General features: G+C 46.8%; 1 protein-coding gene across 4 annotated transcripts in view; it reads left to right on the top strand.

The window, feature by feature from the left end:
• Window positions 1-25,064, top strand: part of TPR (translocated promoter region, nuclear basket protein) — a 2,097,972-nt gene that overhangs the window by 1,955,995 nt on the left and 116,913 nt on the right. For all 4 annotated transcript variants that reach the window (XM_069641376.1, XM_069641377.1, XM_069641375.1 and 1 more), the window contains 2 exons: window positions 12,152-12,247; window positions 12,405-12,564. In XM_069641376.1, the coding sequence (XP_069497477.1) occupies window positions 12,152-12,247; window positions 12,405-12,564 (256 nt within the window). The remainder of the gene's footprint in view (window positions 1-12,151; window positions 12,248-12,404; window positions 12,565-25,064) is intronic.

Raw genomic sequence — 25,064 nt, 5'->3', positions numbered from 1 at the left:
AGCCCAGCAGTTAAAATCACCTAATACGCACAGATTATGTGCTAAGGATAATGCTTACATATCCAGGAGAAAATGTTTCTCAAACTTGGTCAGACTTAATGAAGGAGGTTGGTACCCTATAATAAAATGAAAGGTATAGGAGGCGGTCACAGACATTCGAACTATCATGACCTCCCATTCAAAGGTGGGGTTCCATGGTAGGAGAGAGCAAGAGAGATAATTTTTACAAATTAAGGCAACACCACCTCCAGGGTGGGATGCCTTACTATCGACATGTATAATAGAGTAGCCATCCGGGAGAATCAGAACCATGTCAGGGCCTGAGGTATCCGTAATTCCATATCCCCATCCATCGACAGCACAGGTGTTTCCTCAGATTTATTGTCCAGGGCACTGCCCTTCGAGCTGAAGTCAGTGCCACGAGTGTTCACAAAATGCCTAGCCCCTGTGGAAGCGTACCTCTGTCACGCATGCATTTACGTTTAGCCTTACCTGTACGATTGGCTAGTGCACGCTCTTTCTCTGCCACTAGCAATGCAGCACAGCAAGGATACCAATCCGGTGTCTAACATTTCTGGGGTTCTCAATCAACTTTCCGAAGTTCTACGTAAAACCTGTTCAAAACTCTCTATTCTTAGGCTCACGCCGCAACCCCCTAGCACATATTGCCACCCCCTCGGAAGAGAGGGTCAACACGATACTGCAAAAGTCCAGCGCTGTCAAGCTTGCTGATTGCATCAGTCTGCTTACTCAAGTCCCGATTTGGGAATGATGTCCTTATGCATACCCTTGATTCCAAACTGCAGGTTCTACATGATACCTCTGCAAGAATTCAATGCCCGTTGGCAGCAGTTATCATGGTCCTGGGAGGACGAACTTCTCCTCGCAATCTTTCCACCAGGCTCTCCAATGGTAGAGTCCTCGCTGCAATCTCACACCTCCCTGGATAGGTGGGGAGCCCACACAGGACAGCGCAACACCAGGCGGCTATGGCTACCTAAAGAAAAATCCCTACACATCAACATCTTAGAGTTGAAGGCAGTGTTCTGGGCCCTAAAGTCCTTCAAACTGGAACTTCAGAACAAGGTGGTTTACATTTTCACGGACAACACCACTACCATGTTTTATATCCAGAAGCAAGGGTGGGATACACGCTTTCCAGTTTTGTCTGTGGAATCACAAGCGCTATGGAAATGGGCGCTGTAAAGGATTCCAATCGGGCGTCACACACCGGACCAGGACTCTTGCCCTTAGCCTAAGATGTAGCGCTTAATTAGAATACGTTCTTTATTTTCTACGAATTTGGATTGAGCTGGCACACAACCCATCTCACACCCACTTTTACAAATACCCCGGGTCACAATGGACCATGAACCAGGCTGGTAGGTGGGAATGCAATATTTATTTATTTTAAAATTCAAATGAGATCACAATTTTAATATCGGGCAGCAATCACCAATGGGGTGATAATTACAGAATAAATGATCAAATACATTTAGCTTGACATTCTGTTATAACCTATCCAAAGCACAGATAATGGGAGCAATTTGACTGTTCAGGTAGATAACACCCGAGTTAAGATCTCCCCATGCAATGCTCCCTTAAACCCCTATTAATCGAATTTTGAGTGGATAGAAAGGAGCAGCAAGGAGTCAGGGATACTAGGCAGCAAACAGAATTAAAACCCAACCCTTCCTCACAAAATAAGAGGCAAAAAGCCCTTGCAATTGCATAAAATGACACTCGGAATTGGTTATAATTATTTTAAACAGGCCGTGAATAAATGAGGTAAATATGATTCATCACAGTATCAGGAATGTAATATCACTAGCTACTACAAGGCAAGGTATCAACAAAGGGCATACAGTTCAGAAAGCAACTTGAGAGTAAGAACACAGTGCAGCCAAAATCACACGTTGAAAAGTTGCATTTTCCACTTTTTGCGAGTTCAAATGTCAAAACTTTTTTTTTATTAAATGGGTGAAATAGCCAGAATCGCAATGCGTTTTTTAGGCTGGGTGATGGATGCACATCAAAGGGATAATATTGAAGTGAAAGTGTGGCTCTAGCTGAATACCTGGATGTGATTTTCAATGTGGAAGGAGATTTGGTTTTTGGAAAATAAACGCAGTTAACAGAGAGCCGGTTTGGAAAGAAAGGACAAGTTCTACTTAAACTAGATTATCAAGACTAGATTGTTAAAGAAAGACAAGGTACGCTCCAAGGTTAATTTACAACATTAACCTTTTCACCTCGCGTTCAGCTCTATGTGGGAATTACTTAAATTAGTCAAAATATGATTAAAGATCTATGCAGGACAGAGATGAGTAGAAGAATGGCGCTAACGCTTAGAGATAAAGGACAGGATGCACAGAGAGTTCAGACTGTTTTAAAAGTTACCAGGGTATGAATAGGATTACTTAGAGAGTGGAACAAAGGCAAAGTATCAAGATGGAGTATGCTATGTGTGGCTATGGAATGGGTAAATACTCACAAGCAGCACTTGAGTTTGGAATTTGAGGCACCTAATCGGGTTTCTGGACTCAAAGGCTATGGTCACAGCACGGCGGGCTCTCCTAACAGCAAACATCTGGGCCTGTCTGGTCACTGGATAGCAAGGGTACAGCTGGCATGCAGGTAGTGGGGCAAAAAGCAGGTCTGGTCACAGAATACTCCCAAAAGGGTACCACATCTTTTCCCCCTGGTTATTTGGATTTTTAGTGGGGTTTCTGGATTAATGGTCCTGCCTGGATTGGGTCAGCTATGCTATGGCCTGGCAGTAGAGTCTGGAATCTTGCAAAGTGAAGTGGAATTTCTGGATATGCAGGCGCTGGAGAATTCAGAAGTGTCCTGTCTCTGTGAGCTTCCCCCCCTTTATATAAGGTGGTTACAACACAGGATTTATTGTTGGGCAGAACTAAGCTAGACCTACCCCTAAGAACCGGTTAGGTCAGCCTATTTTGGTTGTCATCCTCCAGGAGGGGACTCAGTTTATGGGGTTGTGTTTTATGAAGTACAAATCTATCCCACAGTCATTTTTGCACAGATTCAATTATGACATAAATTGCTCCTTTTAACAATTGTAGCACCTTTGCAAATTACATAGGCAGATTACATATTTCACACAGCACATGGCAGTCCAACTCCCAGGTCTGTACGACATTGTTTTGCCCTTCTAATACTTTTTTGCGATTTTTAGTGGGAACCGCTTCACCCAAAATTCCACAATTTTAGATATATGTACATATTATCATAGACCATATTTCCATTTTTTTCTGCATTCCACCATATGTACTTTTCCCATGATTCATATTTTTCGAGCCGTTTCCGTCCCATAAATGCTATAGACGGCCACAATCTCTTGTTTTAAAGCCACAACAATTACATTTAAACTGTAAAACTTTTACATTACTGCGTTGTCCGGTTGTAGAAATAAGTCTCAAAGTTTATTCATTACAATAGTCTTTTCAGCCAAATGGGCTGGCCTTTGTCACCACATGTCAGTTTAGCCCATGGTTGCAAGAGCGTTTGTCTTTGGGGCTCCTTAGTTTGAATGGATGAAAGGTGTCACTTCCAAAAGTAACTCACAGGTGTCCCAGAATCTATTGTAGCAGGCTAGAGTCCAGACAAAGTCTGGACGGGCATGTTACATTTTCCCCCTTGGTCAATTCAGAGCTTCCAGATGCTGGTCCCCTTAGGGGGATGCAATGTCCTTTGAAGCCAGGGCAGAATAGAACTGTTTGGCTGCTTCCCCAGTACAGCCAATTCATTTATTTTAGTTTTCCTGAGCCCAAAAGGCAAGGCTGTTGAAATAAAACATTATATTAGATTTTAAACGAACACCCCTTACATTTCCAGGCAGGGCCAGAGACTTATTCAACATTACACTTTTAAAACCGATATTTTTCTTATTTGCAAAAGCACATTTTGTCACTGGGTGAATACTGCTGAGATGTCCCTTTTCAAATTCGGTTTTCTCTTCCATCTGGATTCCAAACATTGTTGGCAGCCCTAGTCAGTTTCTCTTACACAGCAATCTGTTCAAGGCACAGGTCCACTGAAATTGACATATACGCAGAGAGTTAGGGTTTCTTTGGAAGAGTTTATTTTGACATTTTGTAGCATAAAAGTGAAGCGTTTTTCCATATGGCTGACAGTAAAGTTTCTTGTGATTTCCCAGATCTTGCCTGACACAGCCTGTCATTCGGAGAGAAATGCTTTCTTTTGCTAAAGTACAAGTGGAATATGGCTGGGCATAGTTGGGCCTTACTGCATCAGAACTGTATATTGTTTACCAGATGAAAAAGAGCACCAGGGTGCCATTTTGAATGTGAAATATTTCCTTTTTCAAAGGGAAATTTTGAGCTAGCAGCAAAGCAGCGCTGCTTTTCAATTCTCTTCTTTGGTGCACCTAAGAAATCACACTGGCAGCCTTTCTCAGTGTGCTCCCTGTTCCATCTTGCCCAATAGGTGCTTGGCAAAACATTTTGTAGCTGCAAAACACAGTTTTGATGCGAGGCAATGGTGCTCAAAGGAGCCAGCGCAGCCATTCTGCTGGTAACTGCTGAAGTGCAGCTTGGTGATGGAGGGGAATTCTGCTGAGTTGTTAGATGTGCCCCACAGCGCTGGAACAGAACATGCATCTCATCCCCTTCCATCTACCGAGGATCCACAATACCATGGCGGACTCACTCAGCAGAGAACTCTGGCCCTGCCACGAATGGGAACTTCACCAGAGTCAGGTTCTCTACCTCTTCTGCAGGTGCGGACTTCTAGAGATCGACCTGTTCGCCACAACGACCAACACAAAGTGTACCCAGTTTGTTAGTGGATTTCCTCAAACTGGGAGTCTGGGGACACCTTCTTATTCACATGGAAGGGACTGTTCCTCCATGCTTCCCGCCCTCCCCCCCGCCCTCCAATTTCTCTGATGCTTCAAGTTCTAAGTACACTCAAACAGAACCACTGCAAGACGATCCTGGTGGCTTCAGCGTGGCTGTGCCAGATTTGGTACTCCGACCTACTTCACCGATCAGTGGCTCCATACATCAATCTGCTTCCTCTCCCTGACCTGCTATCCAGAGACGGCAGATCAGTGCTACACCACAATCCAGCATCCCTGAGCTCGACTACTTGGCTCCTGCAGCCCTAGAATTTGGAGGCATCCCGCTTCCTCCAGAATGCAAACAGATTCTGGCCAGAGCTAGAGCATCCTCTATGCTATTTTGATATAAAAAAAAAACAGTGGAAAAATGTTGCAACATGGTGTGAAACACAGCAGCTGGACCAGTAACACATCTGTGCTGCTCACATCTTGCCCTACCTCATGTCTTTAGCAAAAGCAGGTTTGGCAAACTAATCTATCAAAGTGCATTTAGCAGCCATTTCCTGCTTCACGTGCATTGCAAGCCAGCCTTCCCTCTGATCGCAGAGGCTACCAATTAATTCCTCAAGGGACTGTTCTGTGCGTCCCCCCCCCCCCCGTTTGTGCCCTGGCTCCAGCTTGGTAACTTAATGTGGTCTGCTCAAAACGAATGGGCCCTCTGAGTCGTTCCACAAAGCTCTATTGAAATGTCCCTCCTGGAAGACGGCTTTTCTAGTTGCCATCACTTCAGCCAGCTGTGTAAGTGACCTGCAAGCATTATCCTGAAAGCCACCATACTTGACTTCTTACCATTCCAAGTGGTTCTCCAGACAAACCCTTCCTTCATGCCAAATGTTCCCCCGACTTGCCACCTAAATGAAGCACTAATGTTGCCTGTGTTCTTGGGATCTCCTTAGTTTCTAGCAGTGCAAGCCTTGCACACTCTTAATGTCGCACAAGCCCTCAAGTTGTATATTTCTCACACAAGGGAGTTCCACAAGTCATCACAGCTGTTTGTTGCCTTCAGGCCAGTTTGTGAGGGCAAAGCTCTGGCAAAATCTTCCATTTCAAGATGACTTTCAGCGTGCATTTCCCACTGCCATCTGGCCAACAGGTCCCTTCCAGGAAGACCAAAAGCACACTCAGCAATAGCCATGGCTTCTATAACAGTCTTCCTGTTCGGTGTTCCCCCCTGCTCGACATCTGCAGGGCAGTCACGTGGAAGTCTGTCTATACCCTCACAAGGTTCAACTGCATGGATATACATTCCAAAGAGGTGTCCTGAGTCGGCCAGGCAGTGCTTCGCAACCTCTTTGCATGAGGCGAGTGTTCCAGAGATTAGTTAATTGCTTCTGTAGATCTATGCCTCTGCCCATTGGGTATATATGTACTGCTGTATAATAATATTCAGTGAGCATGTGAATCCATGAAAGATCCATTGTTGGAGAAGGAATAAGTTACTTACCTGTAACTCCTGTTCTCAGCATTGGTATCTTTCATTGATTGAAATGTGACCCTCCTTCCTAAACCCCTCTCTGGCTCTACTTGGTTGTTACTGCCACATTACATGCGCTGCTAAATCTGAAGATGGTCACCAGGGGTGGAGCTAAGGGGGCCTGTCTAATTGGCTGGGGGGAGTATGACCCAAAGTGGCACAAATAGAGTACTAAAGTGACCAGCTGTTTTAAAACTTAAAAAATAAACTGCTTTAATATTAGAGGATTCCCAGCTTGACAGGGGATAGTCAATGAGCATCTGAATCCATGAAAGATACCAGTGCTGGAGAACAGGATTTACAGGTAAGTAAATTATTCCTTGATTGCTCTGCACTTCCGTTTTTGCACACGTAAATGGGTATAGACACTTACGAAGTTCATCCCAATTCTATCCAGTCTGGTGTGTTGCAAACATTGTTGTGCAAGTATTGATAGGGTAGTTCAAACACACCTTGGCTTGACTTACATGACAATAGAACTTAAATCTCAACATGCCCTGAAATGGGTTTCAGTCACTCTACAGCAATAGAGCATAATTTTGCATCCACAACGAAAATAATCGCTACATCCCATGGCCGAAGGAACTTGGTACACCGCCAGATCCATAGACAATAGTAAAGAACCTGGGATTTTTGATTAACAACAAACGAGCACTAAAGCCACAAGTAAACGCTATAATCAAGAAATGCTTCTTCCTCGTAAGTGCAGTAAAAAGAATCCTACCATTCCACTCCTTCGCCCACAAACACCATTATCGCTCTCATGTCCAGAGTAGACTACACCAACAGCCTATTCCTAGGAATGGCAGAATGACTCCAAAGGATCCAAAACGCTGCGGCCAAACTCCTGCTCAAACTTCCTCGAAGAGAAGACATTACACGAGCACTGAAACCGCAACATTTGCTACCAATTAAACAGTGCATAAAGTTCAATACAATGTGCATAACCCAAAGAGCAGAGTTCCTAGAAGATAAAATTAACGTCTACCACCCAACAAGATCACTCGGATCAAGCAACAACATCCGTCTTGAGCCAAAACCGTACTACAACAAGAAAATTCAGAGGATCATCTCTCTCACCTGGGACCAACAATGTGGAATGAGCTACCAAAAAACATATGGAACACAGAGATCATCTTCAATTAAGAAAACTACTCAAAACCTGTCTCTTTGCCCCAGAACCTGAAGGAAACGACTTGGAAACATACATGCAATGGGAAACAAGAATCCCTGATAAGGAACCAGTCCTCCCTGATTTCGTATCTTAACTTCCAAACCGGAGGGCGGAGTTCCGGGTGATTCCATTACTGCATACCGTTATGCCAAAGAGGAAACATAGGTTAGGATCCCGTTTGGGAATAAGCAAGGAGGCACCACTGATAAGGGATGGGGGAGGATGCCTTGGTAAGCAAACACAGTCCGCAGAGGAAACCTAGGCAGAAAAGGACCATCGAAACGGAATTGGTCAGGAAGGGAGCAGAGTATTGTAAACCGTACATCACCAAACGGGGTGGGAGAACGTGCTTATTTTACCCAGATACACACACACCACTAAACCAGCTGTTAGGCAGAATTCTCATCTATGGCTAATGTCCCTCACCTAGTGAGTCCCCCAGCAGCTTTGCTGGACTTCTGAAGTTTATTTTTCTCCACTTGGTAAGAGTGAGAGCTTTTCCCCACTCTTACCTGTGTTTTTGGTAGGTGTTTCTACCTGTTTTTGTGATTGTGGACTCTGAAGTACACCAGACCCTCTTCTTTTTGTGTGTCACACAGCACCTTCAGTGCTGTGGCACAGGGTTGACTTCCCTCAACTCCATTTCTGAGGCGACTACCGTCCCCCAGAAAAGGGTAAAGTTACCATTAACTTTACTTAGTCAATATACCACATATCGAGTACTGGAAAGGGTTAATTCATATCCCTTTTTATCTGTACCTCCTACAGCATTGTTTCGCTCTTCTAACATTTAGACTTGGCTGGTGGCAGTGGTATCTACCCTAACTTTTTTCTACCGCGATTATATTAGATAAACGTGGTACTGTTCTTGGCTATTATATTGGCCTCGAACATAACCCCGGTTGACCAAAGCGTCTTTCTTTTGGCTCCGGTTGGGTTTATTCGCCATTTCTTTTTGTTAGTCATTCTTGTGTTTTACTTTGCGCAGCAAACTAGGTTCGCCTTCTTTGTTCACTGTCTTTTGGTGGGCTTCTGCTCAGAAGCCCTCTTCAAGGCGCCTGGGTGTCTAGGGGGGCTGAATGTGGGGGGAGGGGTGTAGTCACCCCCTGCACAGGTATCCTAGGAAACCCAAGTCGCACTTTGTCATGATTGGCCAGGGTAGTTGTCCGGGCTAGACAACCCCCCTGCGGGGTGATTGACAGCCAGGCTGGGTGAATGGGGGTTTTTCGCGTAAGTCAGGTCTCTTGGGCTAGAAGTCAGAGAGTCGCCACTGGAACTACAAGAAACCGAAGAGAAGCGGAGAGAACGACGGCTGCTGCAACTACCCCGTCCCGGTGAAGACCTGATGCAGTCCTGAGCTATCTTCCCTTCAACGACTTAGAGAAGATGCAGTCCGGAGTCGTCTTCCCTTGAGCTTGGTGGGGATAACCAGCTCACCTTCTACAGCCAGAGCATCCTCTTCCTTGGTCGAAATCGCTGCACGCTGATGTAGTGGTCCGGATAGCCACCTGAAGAGCCTCTCCTGTTTTTAAGGAGCACACCTTTTCTTCCTCGTCGCTGCTGCCGGCTTCATCCCTGTGTGGTGCAGACCCCTTCAGATGTCCTCGTTCACAACGAAGCTCCAGGAATCGTGGGTCTGCGGGAAACCAACAGGAACAACTGCCAGGGCACCACTTGCATTGGAACAAGGTACTGTGTTCTACTTGAGGAAACTGGGTGAATACCTTTTCTTCATTTCCAAGGCTTGCCCTCGTCTTCCCTCCTTCTTATAACTTTTGCTTCCAAACATTGACAATATCGAAGTACTTTTGGCTACGTTGAATCGTGAACTGTCTGACCGTGTGATCTTCGGCAACAGGCTCCGGTGTCTTTCGACCCTGGCTCCGGCCCTTTGACTTTTGAACTCCTGTCTCTGAGTGTTTCTTGATTCTGCCTGCCTAACCAAAATATTGCCTGTGATTTTTGCCTTCAACTCCCTCTGGGTATCTCAGGTGCTAAGTGTGTTTTTGCCCCGGTAGCATTTCATGTCACGGATACGCGTTTATTGAGTAGTCTGAACTGTCAAAAAGTGATCGCAATCGTATTCGCGGTAACGTGTTTTGTTCGTGACACCGGTTCATTCAAACACAGGGTACTTAACTTGAGAATTGCTGTACAAAGTGAATTGGTTAGTTGTGGTATATTTAATGTGTGGTTTTTATTTGAGTTTAATAGAAGTGTTGTGTTCGTAACCAATGGTTTAAAAATAAATGTACTTATATTTTTCTACCTGAAACCTTGAGTCAGTGTTTGCTTGAGTCACAGTAATTGTGGTCCCTTTGTGTAATCTCTGCTACTGCTCATATACTCTTGAGATAAGCCTGGCTGCTCCGCCACTGCTACCACTCTGACATAGTAGTACAGGCTTGTACCAAAGGTAAAACTTGTATTGCCACCTGTAGTCTTAATTGTGTGTAGTGGCCCCAAAGGACACTGCACAGGATTCTGCCTAACACCAGCACAGAGGAAAACTGCCACCCTTTCATACCTGCCAACTAGACGGAAAAGCTACAATAACAATCTTGCAGGATAACCATAATTGTGGAACAAAAACGCAGTCAGAGGTAAATAAAAAAAAATAACCCAACCTGGAAAACCTCAACTTTTCCCATACAGTTCTCACACAGACATCAACACAACTATTTCTCTGCACAACAACCCACATGTACTTCACCACAACTACAGCTGAACACAAAACCCCTATCAACAGCACATGGGGACTCTCAACGATCGGATAGCCGTACTCTAGCTCAGCAGAAAATCAAAATGAAGCTGCCAACAGAACATCACCGCTCTAGCTCTCCTTCTCCTAGTAACCACCTAACCCCTCCTTTTTTAGATCCGCTAGTGTGCCTGGGGACCACTTCCGGTGGTGACGGTGCGCGGTACAAATACCTTTAACATAACATACAATGTAGATACGTTTCCTGTGAAGAAAAAGGCAGACTGACAGGCATTGGTGCCTAAGGGGAACCCATAAATAAAACTCCTGCGCCCACTGTTGTCAGGGATAGTAGCAGGTGGAGTTATTATTCTCATGCTTTTCAATGAGCACAGGGGAACTTAGACATAAGCAATCTAGCTCTTTTCTCTCCAAATAGCAAAAGCAATGCTCTATAGGACAGAGGACAACTGGGCTCACCATTGGGCTCTGCAACTACTAGCTTCTGGATGTGAGTTTGAGGCCCCTTCCAACTGTCTGACTGGCAACAGCAGGTACACCTGGATTGGGAGAAGATGGCTTGAAGTTGGAACATACACAGCAAGACTACCTCTCAGGAGCAGCAGATTAGAGCAAGTTCTGTTTTCACCCTGTCGAGGCTCAGCAGGCACGAGGCAGAACACTGGTCAGACTTAAGTCCCAGGCTCGAGGCCTTCTCTGCAGTGAATAACAATAGCAGCAGGATGAAGAGAACTTTGCAATGCAGGGAACGATGGGCATGATGCTTGAAGTCTCAAGACTAGAAGGTGTCAACAAGGCAGCCCAGCTCCAAGAGGGTACTGGTGAAATGCAGCACTGAGACTCTTCGGTGCTATGGGACAGCAAGCACATTGAGCAGGACTTCAGACTGGTTGATTCCACCATTCCAAGGGAAGATAGTCACCATTGCAGTTGGCTTGTCACAGCAGCCGTCCTCCTGTGTTCCTACTCCTGGCCGCCTTCACAGGATACGTGGCTCCAATGGTTGACTTAAAAATCTACATTTATGTATACCACATTTACGGACTTGCACCATTCAAACTGTCCCTGGCTTTCCACATCTGCCCAGCAACATATTACCGTGCTTGAAATGTGGATTGGTACCAAATGGTCCCAAACACTAGTTCAGGTACACAAAACACTGACTGGCGATTCCTTGTAGGAACTCAGTGAAAGTGCATGACCAAATAATGTTTTTTTTCTGATTGAACAGCGAGGGAAGACTGCCAAAAAAAAAAAATTGCACAAAGGAACTGTAGTGCGTTTTTAATGTGTCAAAATTGGTTTAACTGCCACCAGCTTACTGTACATCCAAAAGAGTAACATGTAGAAAAAGGAAAGGGGCACAATGTGTCCCTGCAGCACTCTACATATGGTGGCTTGTTCTGCCATGTAAAAACCAAGGACACAAAATGGGAAAAACCTTCACCCACACCGGCAGCCCGAAGCACTACACAGATGTTATTTTATGTATTCTAATTGCCATTAATGATTCTGAGATTGTTTGGAAATGACACGTTGCTGAAGACCTCTTTTATTGAATTCAAGAACTATATGCTATTGAGTAAGTCACAATACAATTTTTTCAGTCAAGTTTGAAAGACTACCCAGTGCACCCCAAACTACAATTTAAGCAGGTGAGCGTGGTTAAAAAGGAAGTTCATTCATACTGTTACATAAATGTGGCAGGTGTTTGGAATAGAACTATGAATGTCTTCTGGGTGAATGAAATTATACAGTTATGGTAAACCTATTCTGCTATACCTGGGTAGACAGTGAAGCCATGTAAAGCACTTCCGAGAACTGAGCAGATGGGGAAGTCTGCAAAGCCATAGAATTGCACATTTCTTGACGCCATGCGTTTTAATTTTTTTACAGGTTTAGGAATGTATGAAACCCCACTCTTCCTAGCTCATGAAGAAGATTCTGGTGGCAGGAGCGTCCCAACAACACCCCTCCAGGTGGCTCCTCCAGGTAGGTGGTGTGCCTGCAGAAATCCAATGTACAGATGTAGCATGTCCTGTTTTGTCCAGATACTTCCATTGAATTATATACCAGTCTTTCTGAGGCAAACTACACACGTTTCTTCACTGTAGTTGGCTTGCGTTGATCCAGTTTGATTTGTTTGCAGTCTCCGTATTTGCCGACAATGCCCCAGCAGATGCATCTGAGCATGCCTCGCAGTCAGTTCCTATGGTAACAACGTCGAGTGGAAGCTTGTCTGCTGCCACCACAGAGTGCGGGGCTGGTGACGAAGGTGATGAGGTGTTTGCAGAAGCAGACTCTGAAGGGTAAGGGCCATCATTTCTTCAATTTTCAATTGCTATAAGGTCTGTTATGATCTCCCAATACTTTGCCCTCCATAGTGTGCACCCACATGTTTTAACTCTCAAAACACATGAAAGGTAAGCCTTTACACTATCCTAGCATGTTCCGTCCAGTGTTTCTCATTTGATTGGGGGTGGGGGAAAGGTGGTGCATCACTTGTTTTCTTTTGGATCATACTGTATTCTACCCTGGGCTAACACAGTAAAAGCTAACATATATATATATTTCTGAGGCTTGTGGAATCTGCTTAGATCACATGCTTTGCATAGGCCGACATCTAGTGGAAGCTGCGGAGTATTACAGTTTGTTTTTCGAAACTCGAAAATGGGCATCGACACAGGGCGTACCAGTAATACTATCCCTAGTGTGACGTCCACTGTACCCAAGATCCTTCACGCGTCTAGGATCCTCCAATTGTTTTTTTCCGCCATACTGTTCGGAAGCATTTTGCGGAGTCCCCTGGCCTTAGCCATACTTTTGCTAAAAATATTAATTTATTTACATCCTTCCCCATCCCAACGTCGAACTTCGACACTCGACGCCGGCTGGAGAAGAAATCGACCGTCGGCTGCTGCACGACGGATTTGGGCCTCGGAAGGCCTCTGGCCTTGGCCCGGGCCTTGGAAGGCCTCTGGCCTCGGCCCTGCAAGTAGGGAGAGTGGGGGGGTTGGACATACTCTACACTCTTGGTATATAGGTACACCTCATACATTTCCTACACTTAACAGCCCGCTGCCTCAAGGTGCGTATGGAGGGTACCCCTTTTGAATTCTGCCCCAAGTGCAATCGCAAATACCCTTGGGTCGACAGGCACGCCACGTGCAATCTCTGCTTGCCGAGGGACCACCCCAAAGCGAACTGCAGAGCATGTAGTAGGTTTAAACCTAAGACACTTAAGGAACGTTCGACGAAGCGTTGGGCCCACCACGCCAGGCAGGCAGCCATGGCAGCGGAGGTTGCCTTCAGCGACGGCAGCGACGCCGTACTTTCGGAAGGCGAGGGCATTACGGCGTCGAAAGACAGCCAAGCGCAAGTCCCCGACCTTGGAAGGTCGTCCGGCAGGGCGGCTATGGGGAAGACCCCTGGCGACACAAGAGCTTCACACACCACACACCACACACCACAAACACACGAAGTCCAACTGAGACTCGACGTCGAGTTCTCGGAAAGAGGCACAAACCGAACGGTCCGATTCGGTGTCCTCTGGGCATTCTCGATCGAGATCGCCGCATGACTCTAGGCAATCATCCACTCTTGCCAAGAGTGCCTCGCTCCGTAGGCTAACAGAAGTTCGATCGTCGGAGAACAAAGACGACTTCCACCCCCAGGCCACGCTCCAGGAGTCGGAGCCCGCAGACAAGATCAGCGAGGCCCCACGCTCGAAGGACAGGGTCTCTACCCCCGATCCTTGAGGCCAGGCATCGAAAACCTCCGGAGCCACAAAAGGACAGGGAAAACATTTTTCCACTCACGGGGAGGGGGGAAAACAGCAGAAGAAGCAGCCTTTACACTCTTCCACACCTGTGAAACACACCACTCCCCCTAAACAGACAGACAAGACCAGGTCTGCTGATATGTCTAAAACCAGCAAATCTACTCAAGATAAATCCCCGAGACTTGCTGAGAGAGTCATTCCCGGTTCCAAAAAATGGTCGAGTGAAGACATAAATAGGGTCATGTCAAGGATGTCTTATTTGGCTGACTTTTACGATAAAAATCCAGACCATTTCCTTTCGTATGAACCACAAGGGGCGACACCCTCAGGCTCTAACGATCCTATCCCCCGAGTAAGAAGCCCCGGTTTGAGACACCGATGACGTCTACTGACCCCTTTGAGGTACAACCATGCTCGCGACCATACTCACTGTATCAAGGAGAGACTTCCTTTGGTGAGGACCAAGATTTTGGCATGGTAGAAGAGCAAACCGGGATGGGCTACTATGGGGATGATGAGGACCAAGAGGAGGAAGACCCTGAAACCTACAGAGTAGATTCCCTGGTAGAAAACGAAGCCCCGGTTACCGACTCCCCTGTCGATAACCAACCCCTCCTAAACGAGGTTCTCGCACGTGCAGCAGAACATTTCCATATTGACACCCACGGTGTCCAGGAGGAGAGGGACTTTGCAGAGGAGTTAGTGGGAGAAAGGAGGCCTGTTGCCCAGATCATCCCTATCCTTAAGTCCATTCAGCGAAGAATAGACCCGTCCCTGGTGAACCCAAACCTCACCAGAGCAGTCAATCCCAGGGTTGAAAAACTTTTCAGGGCAGCCCAGTCTGACCCTCTCTATATAAGAGGACATCTGAAGCCAGACTCCCTAGTTGTCACTAACACTCGTAAGAGGGCTGGAACACCCTCGTCATCGTCCGAAGCTCCTCCCGACAAGGAGAGCAAAAAACTATATGGTTTCGGCAGGAAAGTAGCCTCAACGTCCGCCTATCAAGCAAGGATTGCAAACTCCACCACCCTGTTGGCCAGCTACAACTGCTATCAGTGGGAAGAAGTCACGGCACTCATAGCCTCTGCTCCGGAACCTTTAAAGGGCCAGTTAGCTCGGATTTCCGCAGAGGGTAGAGCCATGTCTGGTTGCATTTTGAAAGCAACCTTTGACGCTGCGGACAACGCAGGCAAATTGATAGCAGAAGGCGCTGTTATCAAGAGACATGCGTGGTTACGGCAGTCTGGTTTTAAGGCAGAAACCCAGACATCATTGTTGGACAAACCGGTGGAAACCGATTTGTAGTTTGGTAAGGCGGTCGAAGACGCACTGAAGAATGCCAAGGACGAATACGAGACACTCAAGTCCCTTGGCCAGTTAACCAATAAACCCCCTAACCAGAGAGGGAATAGTAATTTTCGTCGCCCACGCGGCCAAAATTCCCAGAGTGGATCTAACTATTCCCAGGGGCAGGGTACAGAGTGGAACAACAGCCAACAGTCTACCCAGGGATACGGCAGGGGTAATAGGAGAGGTTGTGGTAAAGGCAGAGGCAGCCCCAGCAAAGGAGGCGGCACGCCTCCACCAAAGCAGTGACGCTCCGTTCCGGGTCCCTTCTCACGCAACCCCAGTAGGGGGACGCATTTCCAACTTCACCCAGGCTTGGGAAGGGATCACATCAGACAGATGGGTGCTGTCAACAGTATCCACAGGGTACTGTATAGAACTACTGCAGCATCCCCGGAACCATCCTCCACGACAAAGAGTACACTCTTTAGAACATCAGAAGATTCTCCTCGAGGAGATCGCCATTCTGCTAGAAAAGGACGCGATAGAACTCGTCCCGGGACACCAGGTAAACAAGGGTATTTATTCAACTTACTTCCTTGTGCCAAAGAAAGATTTGACAATGCGCCCAGTACGGCCTGCCAACAAGTATGTCAAGCCCCAAAAGTTTCGTATGACTACGCTACAAGAGGTAATCCCCCTCCTAAAAAAGGAGGATTATATGGCAACCTTGGATATGAAAGATGCTTATTTTCATATTTCCATGTTCCCAGCGCACAGAAGGTACTTGCGCTTCAAGGTGGACAGTCGGCACTACCAATTCAATGTACTGCCCTTCGGGATAGCTTTGGCACCAAGGGTATTCACCAAGGTACTGGCGGTGGCGGCTGCACACCTACGCAGGGAGGCAAGCCCGGTGTACCCTTATCTGGACGACTGGCTCATAACTGGGGAAACCCCAGTAATTTGCAGGACAAATATTCAAAGGACTATCGACCTCCTCCACGAGTTAGGCTTCTCAATCAACGAGAAAAAGTCAAGCCTGGTGCCAAGCACCTCCAAACAGTTCCTAGGAGCAATCCTAGATACTCAAGAGGGGTTCACCTTTCCTTCAGAGGAAAGAATTCGGAATATACTACTGCAAATTGCGCATTATCAGTCCGGTCACCAAATAACGGTACGCAAAGCAATGCGTTAACTGGTCATGATGGCGTCATGTATTTACCTGGTCCCCCACGCGCGCCTGTGCATGCGTCCCATGCAGGAATGGTTGGCGAAACAGTGGTCTCAGGCAAGTGGTCAGTGGGACGATCTAGTGGTCGTTTCGCCAACACTAGTACAAAGCCTTCACCGGTGGACAAGAGAGAATCTTGCACAGGGAAAACCCTTTTACGATCCCGAAGTACAGGCAGTAGTCACTACTGATGCATGCCTGACGGGGTGGGGAGCTCACCATCTCCACCACACAGCTCAGGGTGTCTGGTCTCCCTCAGTGGCCAAGAACCACATCAACCTGCTAGAGCTTCTGGCAGTATTCAGAGCGCTTCAAGCGTTCAAGCCCCACCTACTAAACCTGTCAGTGCAAATCCGGACGGACAGCACAACAGCCATGTTCTACCTGAACAAGCAAGGAGCGACTTGTTCGCCAAATCTGTCCAAGCTTGCCCAGAAAATCTGGATATGGGCACTCAGACGGAACATCTTCCTGTCATCACAACATGTTCCTGGGGAGCTCAATTCCCTAGTGGATGCTCTGAGAAGAGACTCCCTCCCAGAGGAACACGAATGGGTTCTACACAGAGAGGTCGTAGAAGATATCTTCTCTCAGTGGGGTTTCCCCACTATAGACTTATTCCCCACAAGTGAGAACAGACAATGCCCAGGATTTGCATCCAGGTTCCCCCAACCAGCCTCCCAGGGGATTGCCCTGTGGATGAACTGGTCAGGGATGTTTGCGTAAGCTTTTCCACCAACTCCTCTCATCAGGAAGGTGGTGAACAAGATGAACAGAGAGTCGATGACGCTCGTCCTAGTTGCTTCCATGTGGGCAAGACAACCATGGTTCCCACACCTACGCAGGATGGCGGTGTGCGAGCCCATCAAACTTCCAGCCTGGTACAACCTACTGTCCAAGCACCAAGGTCAAACAGTGCACCAGCAACCCAACTCAATGAACCTGGCAGCATGGCTCCTGAGGTCATAGAGTTTGGACATCTCAATTTACCAGAGAGGTGTATGGACATCCTAAAAGAATCTAGGAAACCAAACACAAGGCACTGTTACTTTGACAAGTGGAAGAGGTTCGTTATCTGGTGCCAGAGTAGACAAATCAACCCTGTTGATTGCACTCCTTCCACTATTGTTACATACATGCTCCACCTGCTAGATGCAGGATTGGTTTTTAACTCACTGAAAGTACACCTGGCAGCCCTGTCGGCATACACCACTTCCCATAGCAAGGTCTTGTGGTGGAAAGTACCAGTAGTTAAAGCCTTCATGGAAGGAATAAAGAGACTTCACCCTCCTATTTCAAACCCACCACCAGGGTGGGACCTTAATGTGGTGCTATCCAAGCTCATGGGACCCCCTTTCGAGCCCATGCATAAAAGCAGTCTCAAACACCTGACTTATAAAACGGCCTTCTTAGTAGCTATTACTTCTATAAGAAGGGTCAGTGAAATTGAGGCTCTGTCAGTGCAGGATCCCTTCTTTACTGTCCATAAAGACAAACTGGTTTTACGCACACACCCTAGGTTCTCACCTAAATTTATATATAAATTCCATGTAAACCAGTCCATCGAGCTTCCGGCTTTCTTCCAGGACCCTCAAAGCTCGGCTGAGGTGAAACTGCACACCCTAGATGTGCGTAGGGCGGTCCTCTACTATGTCAATAAGACCAGACAGCTAAGAAAAACAGATCAACTGTTTGTCTCCGTAGCTAAAGGCAGAGAGGGGGATCGCGTCTCTAAAGGTGCCATCTCAAAGTGGATTATTAACTGTATCCAGCTGTGTTACTCACTCTCTGAAAGAACTCTGCATTTCACGCCAAGAGCCCACTCTACAAGAGGCATTGGGGCCACTCTGGCTTTCATTGCAAATGTACCCCTTGACACCATTTGCAAAGCAGCTACTTAGAGCTCTATTGACACTTTTACTCAGCATTACTGCATTGACACCCATTCCAAGGCAGAAACACAAGTGGGACAAGCGGTTCTAAGACACTTATTTGCTCATGACCCTTCTCACATCCCACCTCCTTCTTCAGGTACTGCTCGCTAATCTATGCACAGCATGTGATCCAAGCAGATTCCACAAGCCTCAGAAGGGATACATTACTCACCGCAATCGTATTTCTGATGCTTGTATCTGCTTAGATTCACATGCGACCCACCCTTCCTCCCCTCTGAGAGAAGGTGCATGGTTGTTTGTAGTCTTACCTTTCTATCTGCTTGGATTATCTGTACTCGCGCTACTCCTCATGCTACTTCATGTCAGAAAAAATACAATCTGAGGATCCTAGACGCGTGAGGGATCTTGGGTACAGTGGACGTCACACTAGGGATAGTATTACTGGCACGCCCTGTGTCGACGCCCGTTTTCGAGTTTCGAAGATCAAACTGTAATACTCTGCAGCTTCCACTAGATGTCGGCCTATGCACAGCATGTGAATCTAAGCAGATACAAGCATCAGAAATATGATTACTGTGAGTAATGTATCCCATATATATATATATATATATATATATATATCGTATTAAAGTTGTTTTCGAAACGGGACATCGACAGGGCGTGCCAGTAATACTATCCCTAGTGTGACGTCTACTCTACCCATGGTGCTTCATGCATCTAGGTCCCTCAGATTGGTTTTTTCTGCCATCATTGTTGGTCGCTTAAAGCTGAGTTTACTCTGGCTATCGCCTTTACTTACAAAAATTAAATCTAGTATATTCTTTCTGTCCTTTGTTAGCTGTTCTCCCGCAAGATCTTAGGCTACGGCATTGAGGACGAACTACTTCTACGACTAAACCAATTCATCTTGACAATCCTTTCATACGGGCTCTGAAGGCCTCAACAGGCCTCGCCCTCACAGTAGGGAGAGTGGGGGGGGGGGGGTTCATTCTTTAGTCCCTCTAAGAGAATGCACATTCCCTGCTCTACTCACCTATTTCGCCAGGCTGCCTTCCCCATACACAATGGATGATACACCTTTTAAGTTTTGCCCATCCTGTAACCGGAAATTCCCTTGGAAAGACTTGCACCGGGTATGCAATCTGTCTCCTAAAGGATCATAACGAAGGACAGTGAAAGCTGTTCAAGTCCAAAACACTTAAGGATTGCAAAATGAAGCGCTAGGCCCACCACGCCATGCAGGCCGAGGTTGCCATCGACTTTGAGGGAGCCTCCAGTGATAGCAGCATCAATCTCTACAGTGACCCTGAGGGCGAACGGGATCTGTCGGATGCCCGTGTGAAAGACCCCAACAGTCCGTCCGGCGGTTTTGCTACGGGCACGACACCTGATGGCACCAGCAAGACCAAAGCACACCACACAAAACACACCTCCCACGGCCGAAAGTCGACCTCGACACCGACAGGTAAGCCACACACGGCGTCAAGGGTGAGGTCTGACAGTTCCCTTTTCTCTGGGCCATCGCGCTCGCCTCACAAAGCGGCTCCGAAACAGTCAGGCAAGTCAGTTTCTGACGCTGTCAAAAATCCCAGTCCTCATACGGCGACGACCGAGCATCGAAAGATGCGTCGACGGCCCCCCATGCATGCCGAAAAACAACCGCTGAGGACGCGTCGAAGGCCCCTGCAAAAATTACACAGAGCTCGAAAATTAGTGAGCTCATTAAGAAATCCGTCCCAAACACAGGAAAAGAGCTCTAGTTTAGGGACTATGACCCAGGGGGAGGGTACCATTTCGGGGGCAATGAGCCATAAAGGACCCCCTGCACCAGAACCAACACCCACCCAACCTGCCCCCCCCAGTAATCCCAAGTTCATCTCAATGGTCAGCAGAGCTAATTGATAAGGTCAAGAGACGGAGGTCTTCCCTAGCTAATTTCTTTGATGACCACCCAGAGGTCTTAGTAAACCTTCATGGTGCCCCACACAGCAGGCCATCTAGTGCTCTTAACGTGTCTGCAGTTTCCCAGCACCCCACCAAGAAAGCCTGCACAGAACCCGCACAAGCCCCTACCTTGCAGCAGGCCCTGGGGCTGCTTGCTTATTGTGACTCCATGAAAGAATTCCAGGACACTGGAACTTACACTGACCCTGAAGACCAAGGGGACATGGGTGATGTTGACCAATTTTACGATTAATAGGATGTCTACGTCATACAGTCGCCAGATCACTCAGACCCACCAGCGGCAAATTCACCAGTCGATAATCAAATACAGTACAATGACCTGCTGCTAAAAGCGCAGAACATTTTAAAATTGATACACAGGAGACCCAGGTTAACAAGGACTTTGTTGAGAACATACTGGGAGATAAAAACTCTGCTACCCAATTCATTCCCCTACTTCAATCGGAACAGAGGCAAATCCAACCCTCTCTAGTAACTCCAAATTTAACATGGGCAGTTAACTTGCGCATTGATATTTTTCCGGCCAGCTCCCTCACACTCCCTTTACATCAGGGGACAGTTAAAACCAGACTCCTTAGTGGTTACAACCACTAGAAAGAGAGCAGGCACACCTCTAGCCTCTTCCAAAGTCCCTCCGTTTAAGGAGGGTATACAGATGTATACTTTTGGAAGCAAGATAGCCTCTTCTGTGGCTTACCAAGCTAGAAACGCTAATCCATCTTATTAGCCAGCTACAACTGTCACAAGTGGGATGACATGGCCGAGCAAATAGCTTCAGTCCCAGAGCCCCTAAAGACACAACGGTCACTCTCCATTACAGAAGGTAAACAAATTGCGTCCTCAAGAACAACTTAGATGCAGCAGAAAATGCAGGGAGAATAATGGCAGAAGGCATGTTGGTCAAACGCTGCGCGTGGCTACGCCAGTCTGGGTTCAAGCTCGAGACTCAGGCTACCCTTCTTAACATGCCCATAGAGCCAAACGTGTTGTTCGGCAAAACTGTGGAAGACGCTCTAAAGAGCGCCAAAGAAGAATATGATACCCTAAAATCATTAGGGCAACTCACCAATAAACCCTCTGGACAAAGAGGGGGTTACAATTTTCTCAGTTTTTGAGGGTGAAGCATCCGTGTACAATCAAGGCCAAAGCTTGTCTTGGGCTCTAGGGCCAGTCCTCGCAATAAGGGTTTCAAAGAGGCCAAAGAAGGTCTCGCAGCAGGGGTAGATCCTCTCCAGAGGCGGCTCAACACCCCCTCATCAATGACCAACTGCTACAGATTCCCTCCCATTCCTCTCCAGTCTCGGAAGGATAGCTCAGGTGTAACTTGCTCGCCTTGGAAGCAAGACGACACGGAGCAACACAGGTTTGATCCCGGGGTCTGCGCTTAGATACCTCTGGGTATTAAGCGTGTTAAAAATAACCCATCATATCATTTCATACTTTACCCACTATGGGAGGGAATCACCTCAGACAAATGGGTACTTTCAACCTTGGCGGACGGTTATTGTACAGTACTGCTACAGCAACCCACTAAGACAAAGGAACACCTCCAAGGAAGAACAGCATATCCTGCTGGAAGAGGCAACAGCGCTGTTCTTAAAGGCCTCTGTAGAAGTTGTCCCGGCAAACCAGGTAAACAAGGGTATTGAATGAATTAACTTCCTCGTGTCAAAAAAAGACCTCACACTGCGCCCTGTCTTAGATCTGCGCCCTGCAAACACCTATGTCAAGCGAAATTCTGCATGACAACGCTACAGGAAGTAATCCCACTGCTAAAGCTGGGCGGACTACATGGCAACCTTGGATATGAAAGATGCTTACTTTCATCTTTCAATGTTCCCAGCGCACAGAAGATTCTTGCGTTTCAAAATAGCGAACCAGCACTACCAATTCAAGGTGCTGCCCTTCGACATAGAATCTGCTCCAATGGTATTCACCAAGGTACTGGCGCTGGTTGTGGCGCATCTAGACAGGGAGTCGATCCCATTGTACCTTTACCTGACAACTGGCTGATCACAGGAGAGAATCCCCAAAATTGCAAGCAAAATACCCAAAGAAAGATCAGTTTACTTTTTCAATTGGGCTTCTCAATCAACGAGAAAGAGTCAAGTCTTGTACCAAACAGTTCCTAGTAGCTGTCATAAAAACAGAAGGCGGTCTAGTATTTCCATCAAAGGAAAGAGTACAAAAAATACTGCTGCAAAAACCACAGTATCTAGCCTCTTGCCAGATAACGGTATGCAAAGCAATGTGCCTGCTCGGGCTGATAGAATCATGCATATACCTGGTCGCACAATTGCGCTTGCGTCCAATGCAAGAGTGGTTGGCGAAACAGTGGTCTCAGGCAAGCGGTCAGTGGGACGATCTAGTGGTAGTTTTGCCAACCCTAGTAGAAGCTCCACGCTGGTGGACAAAGGAAAACCTGTTGAAGGGAAAACCCTTCCACGACCCGGCAGTGCAAGCGGTTGTCACAACAGACTCATCACTCACCGGGTGGGGGGGTGTCCATTACCTTCATCTCCCAGCGCATAGTCTGTGGACTCAAATCACAGCCCAGAATCACATCAACCTTCTGGAACTTCTAGCAGTGCTCAAAGCATTACAAGCCTTCCAAGCACACCTGACAAAGCAAACAGTATAAATACTCGCAGACAGCACCACTGCAATGTTTTATATAAATAAGCAGGGGCGGCACACATTCTCCAAGTCTGTCCAAGCTAACACAATATAGAAGTGGGCAGGTTCCTAACATTGCAACATGTTCCAGGGGAACTCCATTCTCTAGCGGACTCACTAAGCAGAGATCCTCTGCCAGAAGAGCACAAGTAGCAACTCAATAAAGATATCGTAGACTACATTTTCACACTATAGGCCTACCCCCTGTTAGCCTTGTGCGCAACAAGAGAAAACAAAGAATGCCCAGACTTTGCATCGTGGTTTCCCCAACAAGACTCCAAGGGTAACTCCCTGTGGATGAACTGGTCAGGGAAATGTGCCTACCCTTTTCCCCCAGTTCCTCTAATGAGCAAAGTAGTGAACAAAATACACAAGGAACAAGTAACATTAATCCTAGTTGCTCCTATGTGGGCGAGACAACCTTGCGCAAACTGGCGATGTGCGACCCAATCAAACTCCTGTGCCCATTCAACATGCTCACACAGCACGGAGGGACAACATTACACCCTCATCCGCAGTCTATGAACGTGGCTGCTTTGCTCCTGAAGTCATAGTTTGGCCATTTAAATCTACCTCAAAGGTGTATGGAAATCCTCAAAGAGGCACTTAAACTAAACACTAGACACTGTTATTTTAACAAGTGGAAGAGATTTGCAATTTGGTGCCAGTCAAACCCCAATGGAATGTACTCCATCACACATTCTTTATTACATGCTCCACTTACTAGACTCAGGACTAGTATTGAACTCTATCAAAGTTCACCTAGCGCTCTATCCACCTACACCGTTTCTCAAATTAAGGTGTCCTGGTGGAAAGTCCCAGTCATTAAGGCATTCATGGAGGGGGTAAAGAGACTCCACCCTCCTATTTCAAACCCGCCGCCAGGGTGGCATCTAAATGTAGTTCTCGCAAAGCTCATATGACCGCCCACACCCCTTTTTGAGCCTATGCATAAGTCCAGCCTTAAACACCCCACATATAAGACTGCTTTTCTGGTGGCTAGCACCTCCATAAGGAGAGTCGGTGAACTGCAAGCTTTGTCAGTGCAAAACCCTTTCTTTGTTATCCACAAAGACAAATTGGTATTAAGAATGCACCTTAAGTTTTCACCTTAGTTCATTTCAAAGTTCCATGTCAATCAGGCCATCAAACTATTCCCCCCCCGCCCCCTCTCTTCCAAAATCCATCAAGCTCAGCTGAGAAAAATCTCCATACACTAGATGTAAGGAGGACGGTGTTGGGCAGAATCCTGTGCAGTGCCCTTAGGGACCACTACACACAATTAAGACCACAGGTGGTAATACAAGTTTTACCTTTGGTACAAGCCTGTACTACTAGGTTATAGTGGTAGCAGTAGCGGTGCAGCCAGGCTTATCTCAAGAGTATATGAGCAGTAGCAGAGATTACACAAAGGGACACAATTACTGTGGCTCAAGCAAACACTGACTCAAGGTTTCAGGTAAAAAATATAAGTATACTATAACTGACAGTTCACTTTGTACGGTTTTCTTCAAGGTAAGTACCCTGTGTTTTAGTGGACCGGTGTTCTGGAACAAAAGATGTTACCGGGAATACACTTACGATCACTTTTTGACATTAATGACAGTTCGGTCTTACTAAAGAAACGCGTATCTGCGGCAAGAAATGTTACCGCGGCAAAAACACACTCGGCACGTGAGATACCCAGAGAGAGTTGAGGGCAAAAATCATAGGCAATATGTTAGGTAGGCAGAAAGAATCGAAAAACACTCATAGACAGAAATACAAGATTCAAGGGGCCGGAGCCAGTGTCAAGTGGAACCGGTTCCTGTGTCGAGGATCACACGTCGGATAGTTCGCGATTCAAGGTTGCCAAAAGTACTTTAGATATTGTCAAATGTTCAGAAGCAGAAGTTATAAGAACGAGGGAAAAATAAGGGCAAGCCTTAAAAGCGAGAAATAGGGATTTCACCCAAAATTCCTCAAGCA

This window comes from Ambystoma mexicanum, chromosome 1q (genome assembly GCF_040938575.1).
Source record: "Ambystoma mexicanum isolate Mex_15411 chromosome 1q, UKY_AmexF1_1, whole genome shotgun sequence".
In the NCBI taxonomy this organism is placed as follows: domain Eukaryota; kingdom Metazoa; phylum Chordata; class Amphibia; order Caudata; family Ambystomatidae; genus Ambystoma; species Ambystoma mexicanum.
The sequence above is the reverse complement of the archived record's forward strand: the minus strand, read 5'-3'. Positions and strand labels throughout refer to the sequence as shown.